Source organism: Pollicipes pollicipes, unplaced genomic scaffold, assembly GCF_011947565.3.
Source record: "Pollicipes pollicipes isolate AB1234 unplaced genomic scaffold, Ppol_2.1 Scaffold_7231;HRSCAF=8579_pilon_pilon_pilon, whole genome shotgun sequence".
Classification (NCBI taxonomy): Eukaryota; Metazoa; Arthropoda; class Thecostraca; order Pollicipedomorpha; family Pollicipedidae; genus Pollicipes; species Pollicipes pollicipes.
Window position 1 is genome coordinate 21,523,019 of NW_023597034.1, and position 23,037 is coordinate 21,546,055.

General features: G+C 48.1%; 1 protein-coding gene across 2 annotated transcripts in view; it reads left to right on the forward strand.

Annotated features, from left to right (window-relative positions):
• The window catches only part of LOC119110459 (cardioacceleratory peptide receptor), an 87,294-nt gene that overhangs the window by 50,923 nt on the left and 13,334 nt on the right, over positions 1-23,037 (forward strand). For both annotated transcript variants that reach the window (XM_037234293.1, XM_037234294.1), the window contains exons 2-5: positions 1,605-1,740; positions 15,825-15,928; positions 16,749-16,842; positions 20,442-20,537. In XM_037234293.1, the coding sequence (XP_037090188.1) occupies positions 1,605-1,740; positions 15,825-15,928; positions 16,749-16,842; positions 20,442-20,537 (430 nt within the window). The remainder of the gene's footprint in view (positions 1-1,604; positions 1,741-15,824; positions 15,929-16,748; positions 16,843-20,441; positions 20,538-23,037) is intronic.

The following is a 23,037-nucleotide window of genomic DNA, read 5'->3' on the forward strand; positions in this document are numbered from 1 at the left end:
GGGAATCCGTCAATCTGCTTGCGAGCGCGGATTTTTAGATAAATTCATACATCTCTGGGATGCATTCTTAGGCAATTAGACGATTGACTTTAGGATAACGACGAATTCCATCGCCCCTGGATCATGTATGAAGTTCAAACCGAAATCAATGCTAACCTGCCTTCTACTGGAGGATTCGCTTTGCGAGGTACCTTTTGACGCTGTTCTCAATTTGCTTGATCACAAAGACTTCATAGGCATCCAATTTGGCTTACGACTGGCAATGACTTAATGAAAGTCTCAGGAGGTCACTGATATATCAGCAAGGCATGTTACGTATTGCGCAAATATTGCTAAAAACAATGGTGATGAAAGGACAAATTGCGAAAAGAGCAGTTCCGGTCCATGCCATTTCACGCATGCATAATGGACTTATAACCATAGCGTCATTGTCGTCTTTGGGAAAGGAGCCTGTTAATTCCTCGTGCACTCGTTGTTGTTCCCCGAGCCGTGTTTAAGCACAATATCACTTTACCTCTGCCTGCTTGTTTTCCTCAAAATTATATCTCATTTGTTTCAGCATCCTGTTGTGAATCAAACTTCCAGGAACCAGGAAAGTATGAGACGCTGTCCAAACTAATTAACAACGCGCTGGCATCGTGTTTTCTGCTTCAGTTGTAGTGCACCTGAAGAATTCGACCAAATTCTTGTCGTAGCGAACGACCCTGGCAGACCAGTTGTAAACAGCTATGGCTGCAATGTGTTGACAGAATGACCATATGACACAAAGACATCTGAATTTCAGATGAAAACGTATATGCAGAGTTTATAAGATCCCCTCTCTGCATGCAGACGTCATGCAGCACATTTGATGTGACATTCAGGACTTCCATTTAATGGACTCGTCCAACTCCTTTTGAAGGTTGGAGTGGGTGAGAACAATTTAAAGCGCGGGAAATCACCTGAATTTTGAGCTTACGTACCGTGTTCTTTAACTTTTGTGCTCATATGAACTTCAAGATCGCTAGGTTGTGTGGTAAACTGCTTGACCGAGACATCGGAGGACGGGGAGCAGCGTCGTTTTATAGCCGGTGCTTTCCATGAATCCAATCCATAATTGTTTAAACGTGATTGATCCGATCATGCACATGTTTGTTTGCTCCAAATGTCTTAACAAAATACTAAGAGACTCTGAAACACCCGCCTGCATTAAAAAAAAAATAAAGGCATGCCAGCAAAAGCCGCGCCACTTCAGCACGTGGATTGGTTGGTCGTGGACATGGACCGCACGCGGGAACAAGGCATGTGAAGCAGTGTGGCACGTTGATTGTGCTTGTGCTGTGCAGTTTGTGCGTTATGCATAATTTTACGAAAAGAGCGAATGAATTCGCAGTATTTTTTTTCTCCTGGGAAAGAGACGCGCGCTATAGAAGACGGCTGAAGCGACGCAACTCGACGTTGCCATTAATCCTCGCCGCTGAGTGAATCAGGTGCCGGACTTTGCGTTATTCTGCCCGCAGCGTGACTGACCGGGCTGCTGGTCTGCTCGTAGTGTAGCTGACCTTGCCGCTATTCTGCCGGCAGTGTGGGACTGGTAACTGACCTTCCCGTTGTTCTGCCCGCAGACAGAGACGCTGACGTTCCTCTGGATCCTTTTCATCCTCATCATGCTGGGGAACTCGGCGGTGGTGATAGCACTGGTCACATCCAAGGCCAGGAAATCGCGGACAAACTTCTTCATTCTGCATCTCGCGTTTGCAGGTGAGCCAGCGTCTCACGTGACCTTGGGACATGGCATTTGTCCAGCGCCGGTGAGGGGCAATATCACAGGACCAAGAAATCTGCGATACTAGCCGTTTTTACGAAAGATTACAATGCAATTTGTCGAAGCTTTGAGCAACTTTTCAGTGTTTGTATTCTGACAACGTACCTTTTAGCAGCGATTTTCAGCGAGAGATGTTTCGCAGATATTTAATTTGTTAAGACTCATGATTTGATAAAATTGCGGTTTAGATGGATATAAGCAAGATCAGGCTTTTTATGAAGAGGTATGATGCCTCTTAAAGAGGAGGGCAGCCAGAGAAAAATATCAGTGGTCGAAGAATTGCTTGGGGACGATGGCTGGGCAGACAGCTTGAGAGCAAGGTGTCCAAGGCTGCCTACCTGCTTGTCGGCTGTAAGCAGGCAGGCAGCCTTGGGCATTTACTGAACTCCTGAGTGTCTAGTGTGCTTTTGACCGGTCAGGGGTCCCAAGGCCCCGATCGTCCAGAGGGGTTTGAGGATGACTGAATCTCTCTGGCGATAAAATAGGGCACTGGGTGGCCGGCGAGCCCCCAACAGCCAGACAAGCGCTTAGGTGGCCAAAGGGCCCTCGAGCAATTTAAAGTACCCATTGATAGCCGGAGGTGCCTTGGGCGGCCAGCGAAGCCTCTTAGCAGTTCAATGTAAGTGCCACCAGGGCTGTTCAATGGTCAGAGGCCCCAAGTGACGCAGTGAGGCCACAGTGACCAGAAGAGCCCGGAACGGCTATGCTGGCCTAAAAGCAGCCAGGCGGGTAGTGAGCATACATCAGGCCCGGAGTGGTGTACGCGACCCTTGAACTGCCAAATAGCCCCTTTTGTTTCCGATGTCCCTTTAATGTCCGGAACGGGCTTTGGAAGATCAGGGTGGGCAGTAAGCAGCTATAAGTGTTCCCAAGCGAGCAGTTTCCCTGACGTACAGAAAGATCGCGCTTAACAGTCATAGCGCTCCGGGTTGAACATGTGGGGTCTATTGAGACACCAGATGATCTGCTTCTGCCTAAACTTCTATCCGGACAAAGAAAATCGCTCCATGCTGCGCAGTTGACGAGAATCCACCATAGCGCACCTGGAACCAGCAACCTTATCCCTAATGAAGAACCCCGGAGCCCCACATTTTAGGCTTTCCAGGGTCCGGGGATTTCCGATTTATCCATAGGGTCTCCATGCATGGACAGACCGCCCTTTCGCATGTGTTGTTGGCTGTCGGCAGATTCTGCAGTTATTTGACACTTGGCGTTTATATGTTTTGTAACACTAAATTTCACCATTGCCTGACAAGAACATGAAAATGTAGAACACAATTTTGGCGTGCTGAAATAGAAACAAGAAATTCAGTGTCCACATCTCAGCGAACTACCGCATTAATTGGCTCAATTTTGACATTTTGGATAAGACATCATGACTTTTACTTACACCACCAGTCCTTGCGTCTTCTGCGTCGCCGTCTTCTAGGAAAGAGAAGTTGGGCTGGTGACCCAGCGGTACTAGGAATGAGTTCCAGAGCGGGCGCATTGTTGTGCTCAACTGAAATGAACAGGTCAGCTATCACTTGGCCAACGACGGTCAATCCAGGCCAGGGGTGGCGGTGACGCAACATTGCGCGCCACGGCCTCAAAACGGACGGCACGACAGGGGCCACCCCACGACGTGGTTGGCCCTGTGGGCGGCCCCCAAAGGTTCCATGAAGACTATTCGGAACATTTGTGATCGCCGGTATTCGGTGCATTCAGCTCAGGTCAGGTTCTTTAAGTTGTTATTAAAGAGACCATCACACAACATCTGCCACAAACAAGCTGTATTCCGTTGTTTTTTTGTTGTTAGTTTCACATCGGCATGCCAGTTCTTCTGAGCTCACATACATGAACCATCCCCCTGATGAGGGGAGGGGGGGGGATTGATGACGATGGGTGAGCCTCCACTGAGCCCCACTCCCTCCCAAAGCCTTCTGGGGATACCAGTCTGGCATTTTTTGGCATCGCGCCCAAATTTTGGTAAGTTCATGGTCACTTGTGCGTGTTTTGACACTAAAAAACGTGCCCCTAGCGTTCCTGGTTAATAAGAAACGATAAATCTTTAAGAGCACTGCGAGACGATCTACGGTCGATTTGACAGGATGTAGGGATCTTGGGTATGAATATCTTGGGTATAAGGATATGGAATAGAGGTTTGGAAAAAAACTAAGCATCTCACAACTCGCTAGACTGCGTGGGCGCCACCTTCGACAAGGTGCAAAACGAGTTAAGAATGAAGGAGGGTTAATGAAGGGTTACGAGTTAAGAATGAAGGGTTATTAATCTGCCCAAAATAAGACAACACATCAATAACTGATAGGCATTTATGTGTTCGACACGTGGTGTAGTTTCGTTAGATGCTGCTTGCAGTTTTATATTCGGTATCTGATTTCATTTATCCGGTAAAATACCACCAAATATACCAATTCCGCACATGGCCCCATGATTTCAACGCTAGAAGGACGCCTCGCGTGGCGCGGGACGAGCACTGCGATGATAGATGGGAAACTTGTCATCTGACAGCATGCAGCTGTAAAAAACTAAATTGGCCCAGACAGACATATTTGTGCAACCGACACCAATGATCTTGAATAATGTGCTGGAATGTCTGTCTTTCACGGGATTTTAACAGACAGAGGTTCGCTAATGTAGCGGTCGCCCGCCATTTCTTACATAACATTGCTTCGAAATGACGGCTATGATCCAAACCAGGCCTAGCAATGACAGTCAACAGAATTAATAAAGTTGTAGTAGTTAACGATTTGGGCGATTGTGGCAGAAACATCCCAAAAATACAACTAGTTCTGGTGGCTGTTGTTTACAATGACCAGACCCAGTAGCCTGTGTCGTTAACATGGTGTAGTCTCTCTCAGTTTAGGCCACAGCACCCTGCATTTGGAAAAGGTTACGGGAAACGTGATTTTGGCTTCTTTCTGGTCTGTTGCTGGTGCCTCCATAGGCCAATCAGTTTTAACATGGGCCATCGAGTGGAAGCCTGAACATTGCTTGAAATAGACAACGTACAGGGTGCATTTTCTTTGAATAGAAACATATGAAATTTGGCTTTCAGTTGGACGTATAATAAGACAAGGAGAATGGCTTTTGGATCTGGATGGACTTGGTCTTCAGAAATGACGCATAATAAGACAAGGAGATTCTTAGGCGAATGAATTGTTAACCGTAAGGGACAAGCGACCAGAATTTCGTGAGCCAACGAACGCTAAGCGCACGTAAATACTGGGATGAGGATGGATGGGGATGAGAATGGGATGAAAATGAAGGAAGGCAAGTGACAAAAACAAAAATTGTCTGAAGGAATTGTCATGTGACGATCATTGTCCTTTTTGTGCTCGTTTCTGTACGTCCACTAAGCCGGCGCGCCCCATGTATTTCGCAGCATTGGTTTGGCGCTCGATGTGGGTTAAAATGTTGCCAGGGAATGAAGGTGTTGCTTTGGTTGACGGTGGGGTGATCCCACCCGAGGCTGTCCAGCTTGCTGTAAGAGCGATATTCATCTGTATTAACTGTGTTTGCCTTTCGAAATGCTCCAATTCTATGGGGACCGTTTCGTTGCAACACCAGGTTAATTATCTTCAAAATATTCTCATGATTTGCTACACCGTACACACGTGCAGACTATATTTGATCTCGTTGTACGATCGTTCCGTTGTGATAATTATTCTTCCAAAGGACGATGTAGTTCGCCAAGAGTACGTTACCGGCTCCGCCTACTTTCAAATCATTCGTTGTCACCAGGAATACCAGAGCATCTTTTGACTTCGTATCCCGGTAACACTACACCAATCGGACAGCCTTGTTTGCAGCGACTGACAGCGTTCCTTTTGACTTCGTATCCCGGTAACACTACACCCAATCGGACAGCCTTGTTTACAGCGACTGACAGCATTCCTTTTGACTTCGTATCCCGGTAACACTACACCCAATCGGACAGCCTTGTTTGCAGCGACTGACAGCGTTCCTTTTGACTTCGTATCCCGGTAACACTACACCCAATCGGACAGCCTTGTTTACAGCGACTGACAGCGTTCCTTTTGACTTCGTATCCCGGTAACACTACACCCAATCGGACAGCCTTGTTTGCAGCGACTGACAGCATTCCTTTCATTTCTTTTGACGTGGTTTCGTAGACCAACGTTTTCAGCCAGTACAGGCAACTGATTTTGAGAGTTTCCTGGTTTCATTAGGAAGTTATGAAGCAAGATATGTTTCCTGTTTTGGCATATAATTTACAGCACCACACTTTCTACGGATCACCTACCTTTTTGCTATGTGCTCTGCTGCGACGACCGGGCCTTTCGGCGGAACAGAGCCTGATCTACGCATTAGGTTGTTTCTTTGTTAATTGCCGACGATTTCTCCGCATCACCGTCTCGCCATTTGAAAATTACCAGTTCTTGAAACCTGGCAACCTCGCCTAGATCCGTGCCTACCATGAAGTGAAACCCTGCACTTGGCTCCGAAAATCTTCTTGGCTCGTGAAGTAAAATACGCCGGCGTCAGCAGGTAACCGTTGCGCGCGCTACTTTTTCGTTGTTTGGTGTTCAAGTGCGAATCGCCGTATTTGGAAACATTGAGCGTTGCTGATGCCAGATAATTAGCAAACTCTGTGCTCTGTCTCTTGCCTGGTAAATGCAACGTCTTGCTTCATAAGTTCCGAGTATTCGTAGCTGCTTCCCGGAATGAGAGCATTGGAATGATTCACTCAGTCTGCTCTGCATCACCATGGTATAGTAGTCCAAGAAGGATGTCAGCGCAGTTACCGTCGTGTTAAGAGGACGGTAACCGTGCTAGGGGGAGCGGGTACGATTCTAGGTAGGTAGTTTATAGACCTGCTGGTGGACGGCACGCTCTTAGGATTTTATCAGCCCCTGGAACATTGGATACAGCACGCTAGCTGGATGGCCGGACTAAATGCATCTTCCATCTTCCAGCCCGGACTATGGTCGCCGTACTTGCAGATGGGAGAATCATGCAATGTTTCCAGGATGCAGAGAGTTCAGAAAGGGGACAGCTGGTCAGGTGGTTAGGTTTCCGTTGGTCAGGTGGTGAAATATCGCGCTGATGGTGACGTGGAAATTGCGGAGAACAAGTTGCAGGCAGAAACCGTCCATACCTCAAGTCAGCGCTTCTTCATACAGAAAACAGTGACTGGCAACTTGGCCTGGGTGAGAGGTTATAGCGCTATAGCAAAGGCACCGACACGTGTCAAACGGTGCATGTCAGACAGGCGGTGTGCCCTGTTTGACCACCTCGCCGTCTACACGCGGGTCCACAGTCACCAGAGCAAGCGTGGAGCTGTTTAGACGTGACGTCCTGTGTTGCCGTAGCAGACTTACCACGACCCACAACGGAGCCAACTGTCCCCTGCATCGGCTTGGCCCCACTCTCCGCGACCCGCCTCTGGCTATGATCGCCGTTGTCGCGCGGCATCGCCGAGCGCGCTGCTCCCTGTAGGAGTTGGAGCCGCGACTGCGCTGCGTCAGGGCCGGCCGGGGGTGTTGCGGCCGGCCGGTCGCGGGGCCCATTAATCACCACAGGTGGGGTGTAAAGCGTATCGAGCGAAACGTGACGTCAGCGTCAATGTGAATGACACATGGACGGCGTGTTGCTCTCCATCAGGCACAGATACAGAGGAAAATACCATACTTCAATCCACCCTCAAGAGACAGGTGTGAAAAGAAAGCACGTACATGCTGTACAAAGCACAAACACGTGCGACGACAGCCGGCGGTCGAAATTTGGTGGGTGCAGAAATTAAAACACGTGCAAACCGATACCGACTGAGAACAGAACTAGGTGCCGGTGCGCTTGACAAGACTGAAATCATTTAGAGCTAAAAATGGTGTCCGGAAGATATCCTGCTGAATATGTGATGAAAATGACGCACTGCAGCAGCGAAAAGTCCCACAAAATTCACACAGACGTGTCTTTTTATTACTACCGTCTAGGTAGAAGATCAGGTCGGCGCATATCACAACCCTAGTACGGGAATAGTCAAGACGCTGGTGTTGCTTTTCCGAATTTGAGGGCGGACTTTACTTTTCCGAATCAGCGAAGTCCGCTCTCAGTTCAGCCACCACGCGTCTTTGAGGCCGATCAGCGGAGCCGAAGATGATGTACAACTTGCCATCGGGTCTGACCAGCACCCAGAGCGACCCTAGCCTGCTGCCGGATAGGGCGCTGTAATTTTTGGATGCGTGTCATACTGATCCTGTCCCAAGCGAGCATTGCTACACTGTCGCGCCTCAGCCATTCGGTCAGTCATTAAGAGTTAACTCACTTTTTCTGGATTGCAAACATTATAACAGTAAACACCCCCAGGCTGTGTGTAGTAATCGATACATTAACTAATAAATGCAGCTGAGGCACAACTGCAAAGGCAAATATACCTTTTGCGTGTCATTTTGCACTTGTCTTTGCAACTTTGAGGGCCTCAATGTGCGATGCTGGTTCAAAGCTGTCATGCATTGCCACTCGATGTTGCAAGCATTGATGTATATATATGTGGACTATCTATGGTGCCATGTCATGTGTCTGTTTTGTTCTGTTCCATCAGTTTTATGCGTGATCTTGGAATTATTCATCGTCTCATCATCAGTGTGTTTTCACTTTATTGTACGTGTAGTCACCAATAAATGATTACATATCTAGGATAACTTCCAGCCAAGACATAAACGCTGCGAAAGCATTTGTGGTTTAGACTACCTGTCTTTGAGTTTTGAGATCTCGGAACTCGAGCCGCACCATTTGCTGGTCAGACTTGCGGCGGTTGCGAATCATAAACATATAGACTTTCGGCAGATTTAAAGGATAAGAATCTTGACCACTCGGTTAGCATGGTAGAAAGCAAATTGGTGTAATATGCATGAACTCAGTTCTACATTGAGGCAATGCTGTTTTACGATTTTACATTGAGGCTCAGTCAACATGCCATTGTTCGGAAAACATTTAAGATTTTTGTCGACAGTAGAGTTGCGCCATTCTGTAGCATCTAGTAACGTTTCTTCAGTCGTAGAATAAGTCACATTGAGTGTACTTGTACTCGATATGCAAGCCACCCGTCAGCGGTTTTCGCCACATACGTCTTTTACATCAGGACGCCTCTATGCTAGTGGCAAATGCAAAATAAATTTAATCCAAGGCACATCCCTTTCTTTGGGGGACCTCCTCTTAAATGTAGATGGCCGTCCCTGAGTCACTGCGATGTCACGTGTTTTGACTCACCATTGAATAACACCTGCTTAGTTTTAGTGTAACCTTCTTCGTTTTTATGAACATTCTGCATTAACAAATTACTGGCGTAATCATTTGGCGATTCACCTTTCCACCGAGCCACCATTCAATGCTCCTGCCAAAGCGACCTGCACCAGTCAGGCCTGGCGATACAAGTCAAGGCCCCGACCTCGTTGTCGTCTCCCAACTATGCCAATGCCAGAAACCTGTCTCCGGAAAGCTGTCGGACGAAGTGGCGCGAATCCCAGCGGTGACAGAATAATTTGTACGGCGAGCACACGTCCATGTCTGCGCGCTGCGAAGATGACGCCCGATCCGGAACAGCTGACGCCACTAATTCCCGCGCGCCGCGAGCAAAAACACGTCCCCAGCTGCCACCGCGGTGAAAAAAGCCGCCACGAAAAACGGCGGCCGCTGCGAGATGGTGGTCATCGCCGATTTGACGTCTTTGTCGGGGCGTGACTCCGGCTAAAAGGACGTTCCTGAAGCACTATACGGTGCAGCAGCTGAGCATGTTTTGTTGACGGCCGAGACAAGGAGCCCCACTTGTGTTATCCCGTGCAGCACCTGGTGGTGACACGGCATCGAAGAAAGCGATGACGTGTGCTCGTTGGCGCACCATGCGTATCATATGCGACTGGATAGGATCTACTTTTTGGGTAACTTTATGGTCACAATAGGTACCGTGTGTATGCTCACATGTTATGCACATCTGTATCGATAGCATACCATTACATATCAATACCATATATAGATAGCATGGCATACCAGAACCAGAACCAGCAGTTGCACGTTTTCATTATTATGCAGGGATCTTATCCGGCGCCATGTAAAAAGTGCACGGAAAGTAGGATGAGCGAGAGCAAAACCCTTCGCATGTCATCACGTCTATCAAATGGCCAGTTACGTGTTCTTCGGAAGCGGTTTTATTTCGTCGTAATATATTTCTGTCACTTCACGTTTGCGGTAATTTTTAATTTGTTGGCATGTCATGAGATCAAATTAACTGACGCCAAATGACGAATAGGTGCGTGCAGATGAAACCAAATTGCTTTCATGGCAGCATTGGCCGCCGATATAGGCAGCCCTGAAGACATGAGTTAGGTTCCGCTCCCGGTTACCCTAGCTTTCGTGCCTTTCAGACCTAGCTTTCATACTTTTCAGACCTAGCTTTCGTGCTTTTCAGACCTAGCTTTCGTGCTTTTCAGACTTTGCACCAAGGTAGGCGCCTGTATGATTAGGCCAGTGTCAGAAGGGTCAGTAGAAACACGCCCTGCGTGGTGCGGGGAGAGATGGTAATAACGAGCGTCATGGCAATCGTCGTGCCGCCATTGTGCGTGCCAAAACCGAGGCAGATGGAGCCAGACATCATTGAGAAACCATAAAACGAATGAGTCTTACCATGGCACCTGAATGCCGGTCTTTCATGAGAGTTTAGCAGCTAAGGGGGCCACTTATGATGCCCTCACGTGCTTCCTCGCAAATCGTCTGCCTTGAATATGCGGTCTTCCTGTGGGGCTCTCCAAGTCTGGCCAGCTGGCCTGTGGCATGACACTTCATTCTCCCAGCGAGATGTTTCATTGAAATAAGAAAGGAAGGTCTTGAGCTCGTTTTTCCGGCATTATGGGTTCAGAGTTCTCTTGCTGACAGCTATCGACCTTCAAGATACCAGGAGGTACTGATCAATCGATATGACCGTCAAGCAAACATTGATTTTCAATGTCAATGCTCAACGGTTTCAGCTGTGCACATGATCGCATGGTCACGGGTGGGTAACCTCGAGGGTTGAAAATTGTATCAATGTTTGTTTACGAGCATTGTTTAAGTGTTATATGTTTAATATATTTAAATGGTGTATATAAAAGTCAATAACCGTCGACATGAAATCTCTGAACTCAAATTGGCACGTTGTTCCCATCTTATTTTGATAACGCTGCTCTTAAATATCATGTTAGTAGATGGTTTGCACACATAAGTGTAAACCAGTTTCTAAATTAACTTTCAAAATGATGCCACTGTAAAAGGTGAGATCGACTTGACGAAACTTTGATGTCAGCGGCATGCTCTAGTGTATCGCAGCATTTTAAAACTCGATGCTGCGCTGCTAAGTAGATAAGTTTAGTTACGTGCATCAGCAATGTAGAAGCATCCCGTTACTTCGGAGCACATTTCGCGGTACGGTACCGTGATCTAATTGTAAATGCATGCCTACTGGTGGCTGCGGCTCTTCTGGGCAGAAGTTTCAACACGCTGAAGCACCAACGCTGTCTGCAAACATTGCTTGGCAAATTTTTGAAGCATCTTAAGCTGGGTATTTGTGCTTTGCTTCACTGCTTAAGTCATTGTGAGCAAAACTAAATGGAAAGATCTTAACAAGCGCTTGGGTGATGGGGGTCAAATTACCCCCCCTCCCCGAAGGTTTTTCAAAATGGTTTCCGAACAGCGCGGCACAGCCGCGCCAAATTTTGCATAGCTGTAGACAATTAAATATCAAATCGTTTGGTGAAAAAATTACCCGTACCTTGTATGGTCGCTGACCTATGGCAGGTCAAAGTCAGGCCATGGTTTCAGCGAAGCCAGTTTCTAGCGAATCGTTGAATCTGATGCAACAACGGAGTGTTGGACAAAGCCATGCATCTCTGAAATGCTTTCTTAGACAAGGAAACAACTAAATGGGCAAGTTGCATTGACCTAAGGTTAGGTATGAAGGTCAGACCAAGGTCAAAACCAACATGTTTTATTGCTCTAGGGCTTGTTCTATGAGACGGTTTCTGGCGCTCATTTAGAATGTATTGATAGCAGGAACCGCATTCTACATCTTCCATGGCCTTCTTAGAGGTCAGAATAGGTCATTGGCCTAAAATGGCCCAGGTCAACATTTAGCTGTTAGGAGCACAATGCCGAGCGTGATCTTTGCCACTTGTTCAAATGCAAAACTCATAGCAGTCTTGTATGATTTTGGTCACTATGACCTTCGAAAGGTCAAACAAGTTCACTTATCTTGATTGAGCATGTGACCTTTTGCATAGAAACGGTTGTCTAGGTTTTGGGGCACTTTGAAGACTAACAAGGAATTTGACCGTGTTTGACCTTATTTGACCCGAAGGTCATGACCTAGATATCTCAAACTTTGACATAAGTGAGTTCACGTACAGGTCAACATACCCTGCGAATTTGGTGTTTCTAGCTCTCATAGTTCTTGAGATCACAGCGGGGGACCAAAATTGACCCCCACTGGAGCGAAGTGTATCTAGCCGGCCAACCGGGCGCGTGTTAAAGGCCGAACTGTCTGGATGTGTTATGCCAGATAGCCACAGTTCGTCGCGTACAGTATGAGTCACACCACATGTATGCAACTGAAATATAGACACCGTGAATTACAGGCTCAGCCTAGTTTCCATCGTCTTAGACCCAACAAAAGCTGCAAATAGTAACCATGTTTGATGGTAGTAGTAATTTGATGGTTTGTATACTAGGTGTCTAGAAACGGAAATGGATTCGTAAATAATTTTAAAGAAGAAAGCCTACGAAAACTTCCTTGAGAGTCTTTTCTGGCTAGTGCCACGTCTGTCATATAACTATTTCCATTTATGGCATGAAATCGATGTTGAATTTTCAAAGTGACGACAACTTCGTCTCGTTCCCGTCATGTAACATCAGAACTCTGCTCCGTTGTTTTGGAACTGGAGAGACGTGTAACAAAAAAGACTGTGGACATGAAATTAATCACACACACACAAACAATGTTTTGACCCCCTGTCAAGGCGATCCCTGGTTTCTGAAATTTGGGCAGGCGATTTCCAATCGCGTTCGTTTGCCTTTTCCCAATTTGCCTTTCATTTGCCATTTATGCGGGGTGATGTTTAAATCGATAGCATATGGTAGGACTACGGAAAACCCATTTTAATGAAACAGCCGACGAAGAAACACCTTGACAATTGTATAGCACATATTTTGTCGGGCTGTACTGAAAACTGCATGGCGACACGGTCAGTGGTGGCAAGGACCTGTCCAAAATGAGACTGGCTTAGGCGGGCCGGATCGCTGTCGGTTGACAAACTTGGATACGGGCCTCGCCAATAATTTGTTTGGATTGCGTGATGCGTATATTAAACATAAATGAATTTGAGCCGGGTTTTCCGAAAGTCACCGACTCCACAATGCTCAATTAAATGGAAGTTTAAAACAGGAGTCTATTTTGATTCTCTTGCTTGACCTTAAACCCCATAGTCTTCAAGTTGCCTTTCCGTTCCGAACTATGTGCTGACTTCCCGCTAGATATGTCAGTGGTTTGGCGCTAACGATGAAGTTGTGGTGATCACATTGGCAATTAGTAAGTCACCTGACAGGGCTGAATTCTGCACACGGCGCTGGCTTCGTTCAACTAAGCAGTAATGCGCAGGGGCTCTGATCCGGGCGAGGCCGATGAGCCGATCCCTAGTGTGCCATACAGACGTGGAGCTGCAGCAGCACGCGCTGATGACCTTCTAGCTCATCCTTTTTACTAATACGTTTCGGTTATGCTGAGCAGAGCTGAATGTTTTGTTTGCTGAAAAAGCTTTCTTTTGTAATAAATTGACCCGTTAATGTGTGGAGTTCTTCGTTTTTCCTTGTGCCTATTCGCTCTAATGATGTAATGATAAATCACCACTTTCTATCTTTTGTCTTCATTACCCATCTAAATGGCTGTGAGAGGTCACACAAGTGTCATATATCACTGAGGTGCACCTGAATCCCAAGCGTTGTGGGAGAGGTGGGTGGGTGCAATCCCCCTCCGAGTCTCAGCTACTGCGGGTTATTGAGTACATCAGTACGCAACTCTTGCAAATGGGGAGAGGCTCCAGCAGTGATTCAAGCCCTCTGATTAGCACACTCCGTCTGGAGCCGTAGTCAGGCGGCGCCACAAAAACATGACGGCAGCCGGCCTGCTGGCGGTGCGAGCATCAGTTCTGCCGCAGCAGGACACGATCTGGTGCGGTGCCGGCGGCGACGGCCGCCGCCAGCGGCGCGTGGCCAGCTGCGTCGCCCGCTCAGGCCGCGCCAGCCCCGGCGGCGGCGTCTCCAGCAGGGTGGAACGCTGTCGGGCGGCGGCAGGCCTGCGGCCCGTCATTCCGGGCCAGATGGGGCCGGGCACGCGTCGCTCACAGACGCCATGCCGCTGGTGTTAGGCTTGCCTTCCTGAGCCGACGTTAACTGCGGAACGGGCACGAATTTAACTTCCCTGCGTAAAATGCATTTCCGTGTATACCGTGTTTCTAGCGTTACACCTGACTGTGGGTGTGGGTGCGGGTGGTGCACTTTGGTTATACATGTTTTTTTTGCACTGAAAAAACAATCTTGAATACGATTTTTTGGTCGCGAAACGATTCAAACTTTGATGTGCTCGTGCCGGCCTTCAACTGGGACAAAGCGGCAACGATAACCCTACTCCTATATTCCAGTATGACATTCTAATCCATCGCTGTAAACTAGCAGAGCTCATGGAATTTTACGGCGGCATAAAGTTTAATGCTTCAGCAATTAATTCAACCATAAACCCGACGCCCGACGACTTAATAGATCATACAAAGAATTTTAGAGGCTCACGGGATGGCTACAAAGATCCCTTTTCCCCAGTTTATCACGAAAGGCTGAAATTTTACGGGCCAGTGATTGCACCCCACGACACTTCTGTGGTGAAATTCATTCCCCTCTAACAGGCAGCGGGTGCCAGGCAATCTAACCAGGGCAGTAGGAATGCGGGGCCTGCCGTTATGAACGGGATGTTAATCATAGCTTTCCTCCAATCAGCGGAATTGCAGATCGTCGAAAATGATGCCGAGCGGTGGGATGGTGTGTGACAGAAGAACCATGACCATGCGACAATATCCCGATTCAAGGGGTGTCTGGTGGATCCTTTCCTGACGGCTGCAATTGGGTCGCTGACAGATGCAGAGCGTGCGCACACCGAGCGCGCAAACTCAGATGGTGTGCCTGCCAAATATAGGCCAATGCTAATGCAGGAGGTGAGGCCTGTCATATGCCAAGATTGGACGGCTTTTGGAAGTTTCGTAACGCTTTAGTATTCTTTAAACTTTGCTTTACGGAACTTTCGAGCGAGAAATTTGGCCCTGAATGCCTTAGCTTAGCCCAGTTGATTACGCATTGTAGAGGACGAGCGGTAAAAGCTTCCAGTCTCCTTGTGAGCCTACGTGCCAAGCGTGGCAGAATATCAAAACAGCTTTATGACCGGGCTGGGCAAGCGAATTATCATCTTTTTGGCATAGTTTTAGCCAAGCCAAGTTATTTGTACGCCAATTCTTGCGTTTTCTAGTAAGATGACCCATCAAAAAATCCCTTTTTTCTCAAAACCCCATGCCCTCAAAACTGCCTTACGCGCATATGCATACAGGTGTAAATACAATTTTACAGCGTAGTTATCAAAATAGCTGATTGCTAGTGGGCAGCTGAGTGAAATATGAATACAAACAGCGCGTTGTTTTATGACCTGTGAAATGCGGACATGCATTTGCCCACCGTGCGTAAGTGGCTACCCCTGTACGCTGCGACCCGAAAACTGGGGTGGCTGACAGATGTTCTTTTCAATCGAATGATCATAGCAAGTTGCAAATAACAATGTCCTTTTTCAATCGATTTAGAGCGAACAGCATAGTCCGCAGGCTAAGTCGGCCATCAGGTCTCAAGGGCACATCAAGCACACTTACAAGCTTTAGATTGCCCCCAATTGGCCCTGTCGATACACATATGCCTTGCTGAGGAGCTGCGTGACACTTCACAGACCTCTCAGTGGGACTCATCAGTGTGCTGACCGACATCTTCTGGAAAATGACGGTCTCCTGGAATGCTGGTAATGTCGCCTGCAAGATCATCAAGTTCTTCCAGGTGGGTAAAATACTGCTATTGGACACTGCGTGTGCCGAGGCGGGGTGGACCCGAGCTCTCACCCGACGACTCATTCAAACCCGCTGCTGGGTCTCAGTTTTAGCGATCCCCTTCGGAGACGTTTTGAGGTGCTTATTTGCCTAAGCAGCCTTGGTGTCTGTCTCTCTGATTTAATGCATGTGGAGCGCATTAATCCGTGACTATAATGAAAGAGGGCTGTCGTTTTCCCACCATGCAGCAGTTCCGTGGTGGGGACAAGCAGTTCCGTCTGGCTCCGCTGCATATGGCATTATACACTATTGCATCAGCTGCATAGTGTATCAGCAGTGCCTCTCAAGTAACCGAGTGGCATCAACGCCCCCACAACACGACGTGCCGAAATCCTCCCAATCGTCTCAGGGGTCTCTTGCATCGCAACGAGGGGTGATAAGCAGCCTCTTGCTCTATCCAGGACACAGAGGCCTGCCTTGACACGGCGATGGGGAAGGTACGGCATCTCATTGGCACCTGAGAGATGTGTGGTGTGACTGACTTCCTGGCATTCCAGTGGTCTGCGGCGAGTCCAGCCCAGCAGGTCATTGACTTACTCGGACACGTCCATGGCAACAGTTGTACCACACAGCTCATTTAGTCAGCCCCGTGACACTGATCACGCAGAATGCCGTGCAGTGTTCCGTTCGAGTCGACCCATATTTGTCTCTGATCAGTCGGTTCTCAAATGTCTCAAATGATCACAGTTTGACGGGACCCGTCTCCAGCCGCCATCAGCTGACCCGCGTGTGACTGCAGAGAGTCCGCGCTGAGCGTTCCCTGTGGACAGATCCTGGTCACCTACTCGTCCACGTACGTGCTGGTGGCCCTGAGCATCGACCGGTGCGACGCCATCACGCACCCGATGAACTTCACCGGCAGCTGTGAGTCAGCGTCACGGTCTCAGTCACAGTCGCAGACACAGTCGCAGTCACAGTTACAGTTACAGTTACAGTCACAGTTACAGTAAAAGTGACAGTGGCAGTCACAGTCACAGTCGCAGTTACAGTCACAGTCGCAGTCACAGTTACAGTTACAGTTACAGTGGCAGTGGCAGTCACATTGGCAGTCACAGTCACAGTCACAGTCGCAGTTACAGTCACAGTCACAGTCACGGGCACAGGCACAGGCACAGGCACAGGCACAGGCACAGTCACAGTCACAGTCACGGTCACAGTCAGAGTCACAGTCACAGTCACAGTCACAGTCAGAACCACGGTCACAGTTACAGTCCCATGCGAATCAGATTCCATGTGCTTACATGCGAATCACATGAATACCGATGTAGGTCTCATCCACATACATGGGATGCACACATGGGCACTGACCGATGCGACACTATCGCGCACCCGATCATGGGATGATGATCTCATAGATCATCCTCTCATGGGCCATCATCATGGGTCATTGGCCAACATCATCTCATGGACCACCTTGATGGTCATGCATGATTATGGTCCATGAGATGATGTGGATCCCATGTACTTACACTTCGTTTTTATTCATCTTTTTATGTGTACTGTGGGTTTAGCACATTCTGTTGTTACTTTGGAACGTTTGTTGGCATCATCTTTCGACTTTGAACGTATGCGATAGTGTCACATTTCATAGTGTCGCATTTTGTGGAATGTCATTTTATAGCATATTTCGTCGGATCAATACTTTATAGTGTCTTTTCAATGGCTTGCAACGGGCGAGTGAGCGTTGTGACGAACCGAATCTAGCAAGCGTTGTAACGAGCCAAGACCTGAAAAATATCGTGAAGGGATTTCGATCAAACAGATACAAATAAGGTTACGGTAAGCATCACGGTTGCGACCACACTTACAGCGACGTCGCAATAGCGTTCACAATGGCGGCCACTGCCACGGTCCCACGGCCACGGTGCCATTCCCACGCGGTGTCACCGAGTCAAACTCATGAGCATAGACCCAAAGACGGTCATAGCCGTGGTGTCTACGGCCGTAATCCTAGTCATAATCTGCCATCGCTACACTTGGTCACGGCCCCAGCGATGGCTCCAGCAGCAGTCGCTGTGCACAGATATCAGAGCAGCAGGTTTAGTCTCGAGGTCTAGTTTGCAGCGACGCGTTTGTTTTGCTTAAGGGCGCGCGCTGTCGCCCTGGTCGCCTGCTAAATGGTGCCTTAAATTTCACTCCTCGTCAGGCACTCCAAAGACGTTCATTCGCCTTTTGAGACGAAAGCAGAACCAGAAGGCCAGTCAACGACGCCTCTGTGGTTCCAGAAACTTCGTCTGTGCCATTCAGATAGCTGCGCAAAATTAAAAACCGCGATTTGCATATGGTCTGGCGTCCGTCGTATCTCAGAGTGCCAGAAGCCTCAGCCTTCATCCGAACTCTCGCTTTGTGAAGTTACATTGACAGTCAAGTGTTCCGAAGTCAAATGTTCTCATGTAGGAAAGCCAACAGTCCAACACGTCCTCAGAGTATGGGCCAGCACCACTAAGCTGTTCATCCATCGGATCTTCGGGTCAACCGAGCCGAAAAGCTAATAGTTCGCCGGAAGGAAAAGTTCAGTCCATTGAGCATACGGATCTTCTCAGAAGTGGCAGTTGAGTGAAACTTGCGAGGTGCAGCTGACCTGGCTGAACGAGCGGAGTGCCCAGCAACAAGCTCCGGCAGCGATCCCAATCCAAACCCATCAAACACCCACAACAAGGCCGGAAGCTAAACCTCATGGACATCGAGTTGCCCGGCAGCGCCCCGCACTTGTTCATGATGATCATATGCAAATACAGACACACATCATATGCAAACGCGCAGAGAACCTCTCTTTTGATTCATCCTGAATGGTTTTGCCTGGGCGTGACGGGGTCGAACCACATAACGTAGGCTAGTGGTCTTCAAACAACGGGTCATCATCCAAGTTGCATCCGCTGGGCTGTTTCAGTTAGGTTGCATAGTTGCATTCTAAGCACAGGGAAATTTACACATAAATATGCCAAACCTTGAGCAACTGACAAAAGCAGTTGAATACGTACCGACTTCGTTCTGATAGTCGCGGGACCGGTTGCAGTCAAATCCGCGGCATATTTCCGACATGTACACAATTTCTCATGAGCATAAAAAGGAACAATAAACCTCTTAGGGTTTTAAAGATAATGATCTTAAATCAGAGCAAAAGGCCACGAAAACGGACACAACGGGTTGCCAGTGTAAAAGGAGGCAACTGCGCGCCCTGAGCTGAAGCCCTCGTAACAGATAATCAGGTTATCTTTTTCATTCTTACTGCAGTAGACGATAACCACAAGCATTCGCATATGGTGACCTTTTCGGATTAGGTTACCAAACCGACTCGATACACATGAGCATCCGTAAAATGTTGCACCGCCCGAGCTCGCTCGGACTGATGGCCATCAAAGCACTGCCCGGGCCTGCTCGGACTGATGGTCATCAAAGCGAGCTCGCTCGGACTGATGGCCATCAAAGCACTGCCCGAGCTCGCTCGGACTGATGGCCATCAAAGCACTGCCCAAGCTCGCTCGGACTGATGGCCATCAAAGCACTGCCCGAGCTCGCTCGGACTGATGGCCATCAAAGCACTGCCCGAGCCTGCTCGGGCTGATGGCCATCAAAGTACTGTTCGAGCCTGCTCGGACTGATGGCCATTAAAGCACTGCCCTTTTTGTCTGACTTGCTGTGATGATGAAAGTCGTCAGCCTCAGGTGGACGTGGCCAAGTGTCGTCATATCCCAAAGGAATTTTTTCATTTCGCTCACCCGAAATCACTAATGGGGCACGTTCCGCAGGACCGATCTTCCAAACGTGCACATGCTTCACTTTGGAGTCGTTCCGACAAATAGTACGCACATGCTCTGCGTCACAATTGCAGCAGTGTGTATTATAACCGATAATCGTATATGGTCACAGGCAAAGACAAACATCATTCAGCACAGAACTGTTTTTAATGACCAAAATTTTTACACGCGTAATTTTTATATTTTCGTCCGTTTCTGCGGAACTGTGGCGCTGCTCCTGAGAGGGCATCAAGAAAGAATGAACAAAGTTAGGCTACATTCAGCCTAGAACATTCAGAATACCCATCTTTGCTTTCAGTACTCCTGATATGTGGTTCAAAAACGGGCTGTGCCATGTCAGGTGATATCAAACTGGATGGTGGCGGGAAAAGACTGAAGATCTTTGCCCTGAACCATCGTATAAAAACTGTGTTGCGCACCGGCCTTGTATGGGCCGAAATCTTCAGCTGCTCTTCTTAACATGCCAGTTAGAAAAAAATGATAGACTAAAAAATGTTTGGCCGGTTGTTAATCCAAAGTTCAAACAAGTCCTTACACTACCATTGCGGTGAGGCGCCAGGCAGCGGTTGAGAAAGCACCACCATCTGACATAGAGCGACCAAAGGCAGTGAACCACCACGACAGCGCCGCCGCCGCCGCCGCCGCCGTCGCCGTCGGCCGTCCGTCCGTCTTCTGAGCCCCACTGATGCGGCGGCTATGTTCCAGGGCGGCGCGCCAAGCTGCTGATAGCATCCGCCTGGGCGCTCAGCGCCCTCTTCTCGCTGCCCTACCTGTACATGTATGAGGAGCAGCTGGTCGAAGGTGAGGCGGCCCCGCTGGGCCGGCCCGCTACCTGGCGCCGCCGGCCGAACCCGGCTCCGCTTGGCAAACGGGCACTGTGACGTATGGAGGCCGATGTTGCAGATGCGCGATATCCTGCGCTAAAATATGCTACGCACATCGTTATCCAGAGAATCCTAGATATCATATGGCGGCGTCGAGGAAATCTAGACAACTCGTTACGTTTTGGACCACTCCGGTAGCCTATCAAGCGTTTCTTGAGGAATGAACAGCTTTTGGACTCCGCCTGTGTTTACACGCATGTCACCGGAGCGTGCGATCGTCGACACTCTGTTCGGTCAGAACCTGTGTACTGTTAGCCGAGTTTTTGTGGTAATCTCTCACCTGTTGTTTACATCTGGCTTTGCTTCAACGGCGTTGCAAAGGGTGGTTCATGTCTATGTCACCCAGTATCTGAGATCCCACGATACTTCTGTATCATACACACACACACACACACACACACACACACACACACACACACACACACACACACACACACACACACACACACACACACACACACACACACACACACACACACACACACACACACACACACACACACCACACACACACACACCACACACACACACACACACACACACACACACACACACACACACACACACACACACACACACACACACACACACACACACACACACACACACACACACACACACACACACACACACACACACAACACACACACACACACACACACACACACACACACACACACACACACACACACACACACACACACACACACACCACACACACACACACACACACACACACCACACACAACACACACACACACCACACACACACACCACACACTACACACACACACACACACACACACACACACCACACACAACACACACACACACACACACACCACACACACACACACACACACACACACACACACACACACACAACACACACACACACACACACACACACACACACACACACACACACACACACACACACACACACACACACACACACACACACACACACACACACACACACACACACACACACACACACACACACACACACACACACACACACACACACATATATATATATATATATATATATATATATATATATATATATATATATATATATATATATATATGTGTGTGTGTGTGTGTATGTATGTATGTATGTATGTATGTATGTATGTATGTATGTATGTATGTATGTATGTGTCTATGTATGCACGTATGTATGTATGTATGTATGTATGTATGTATGTATGTATGTATGTACGTACGTACGTATGTCTGTATGTATGTATGCATATACGTAGGTATGTAATGTATGGGCTACAGACCCGCCGGGTATTCATCCAAAGTTTCATAAACCTGGAGCAATATTTGTATCGCTTTTAAATATTCTTCATTTGTATTGCTCATTTCTATTTACACCTATCCATCAGCTGGACACACCTTTTAAAGGTTTAATTGAGCCCGCCACGCCAGCAGAATATAGGTTGAGGTCAACTGGAAAGTTCATTGAAATTATTAAGTTTAGCAATCCCACCGATTTACATGCTTTATTGGACGTAGAAAGTATGCTCATAAACACGCCTGTTGATGAAGCAATCCGTATTATACTGGACTGCGTCTACCACCACCCAATCTCGCCACCACTGAAATTGTCACCATCAATCCCTCGAAAAAAATGTTCCGATGCTGCACCACAGAGGCACTATTCCGTTGTCCGAACAGAAGACTCTGCCGTCGAGTAGATGGTGTGGCGATGGGGTCGCCGCTCGGCCGCTTCCTTGCGAATAGGTACATGTGCTGGCTAGACAACCATGTCCTCAAAACCCTGGCCCTTAAACCACATGGATACTGCGGACGTGTCGATGACATCTTTGTTCATGTCAGAGACTCGACCTAACTTTACTAATTGCAGGCTGATATGCAACGCCAGTCGTTATCACGATTGACAACTGATCAGAATGTCAACAACCGTTTACGATTTCTTGTCATCGATGTGTATGTGAGTAACGGAACTATTGAGACGAAAGTGCACCGTAAGCCTACTGATGCTGCCGCATGCTTGAACTCGGCTAGCGAATGCCAAGAGCGCTACCGCGCGGTCGTCATCTGTTCGGTGGTGCGACGCGCGCCGAAGCATCGCTCCAGCTGGTCCAGCACACATTAAGAACTTGAACGGTGCAAGCAGTTACTCGTTAAAAACGGCCATTCGAACAGCGCAGTTGACCAAGAGATTAGGTTCACCTTGAATCGGCAAAAGCTGGAACCAGTCGACAAGAGACCGACCCATCAACTTTTATTGAAATCAAATGTCCCCGTGCTATAAGGTGATAAAGTTTTGCGGAGCATTTTGACGACAAATATCACTCCGACTGACCAATATACCGAAATAAGATTTGCCATCTATATTAAGAGCAAGACAACCCGCAGCCATGTAATGAAAAACAACCTGA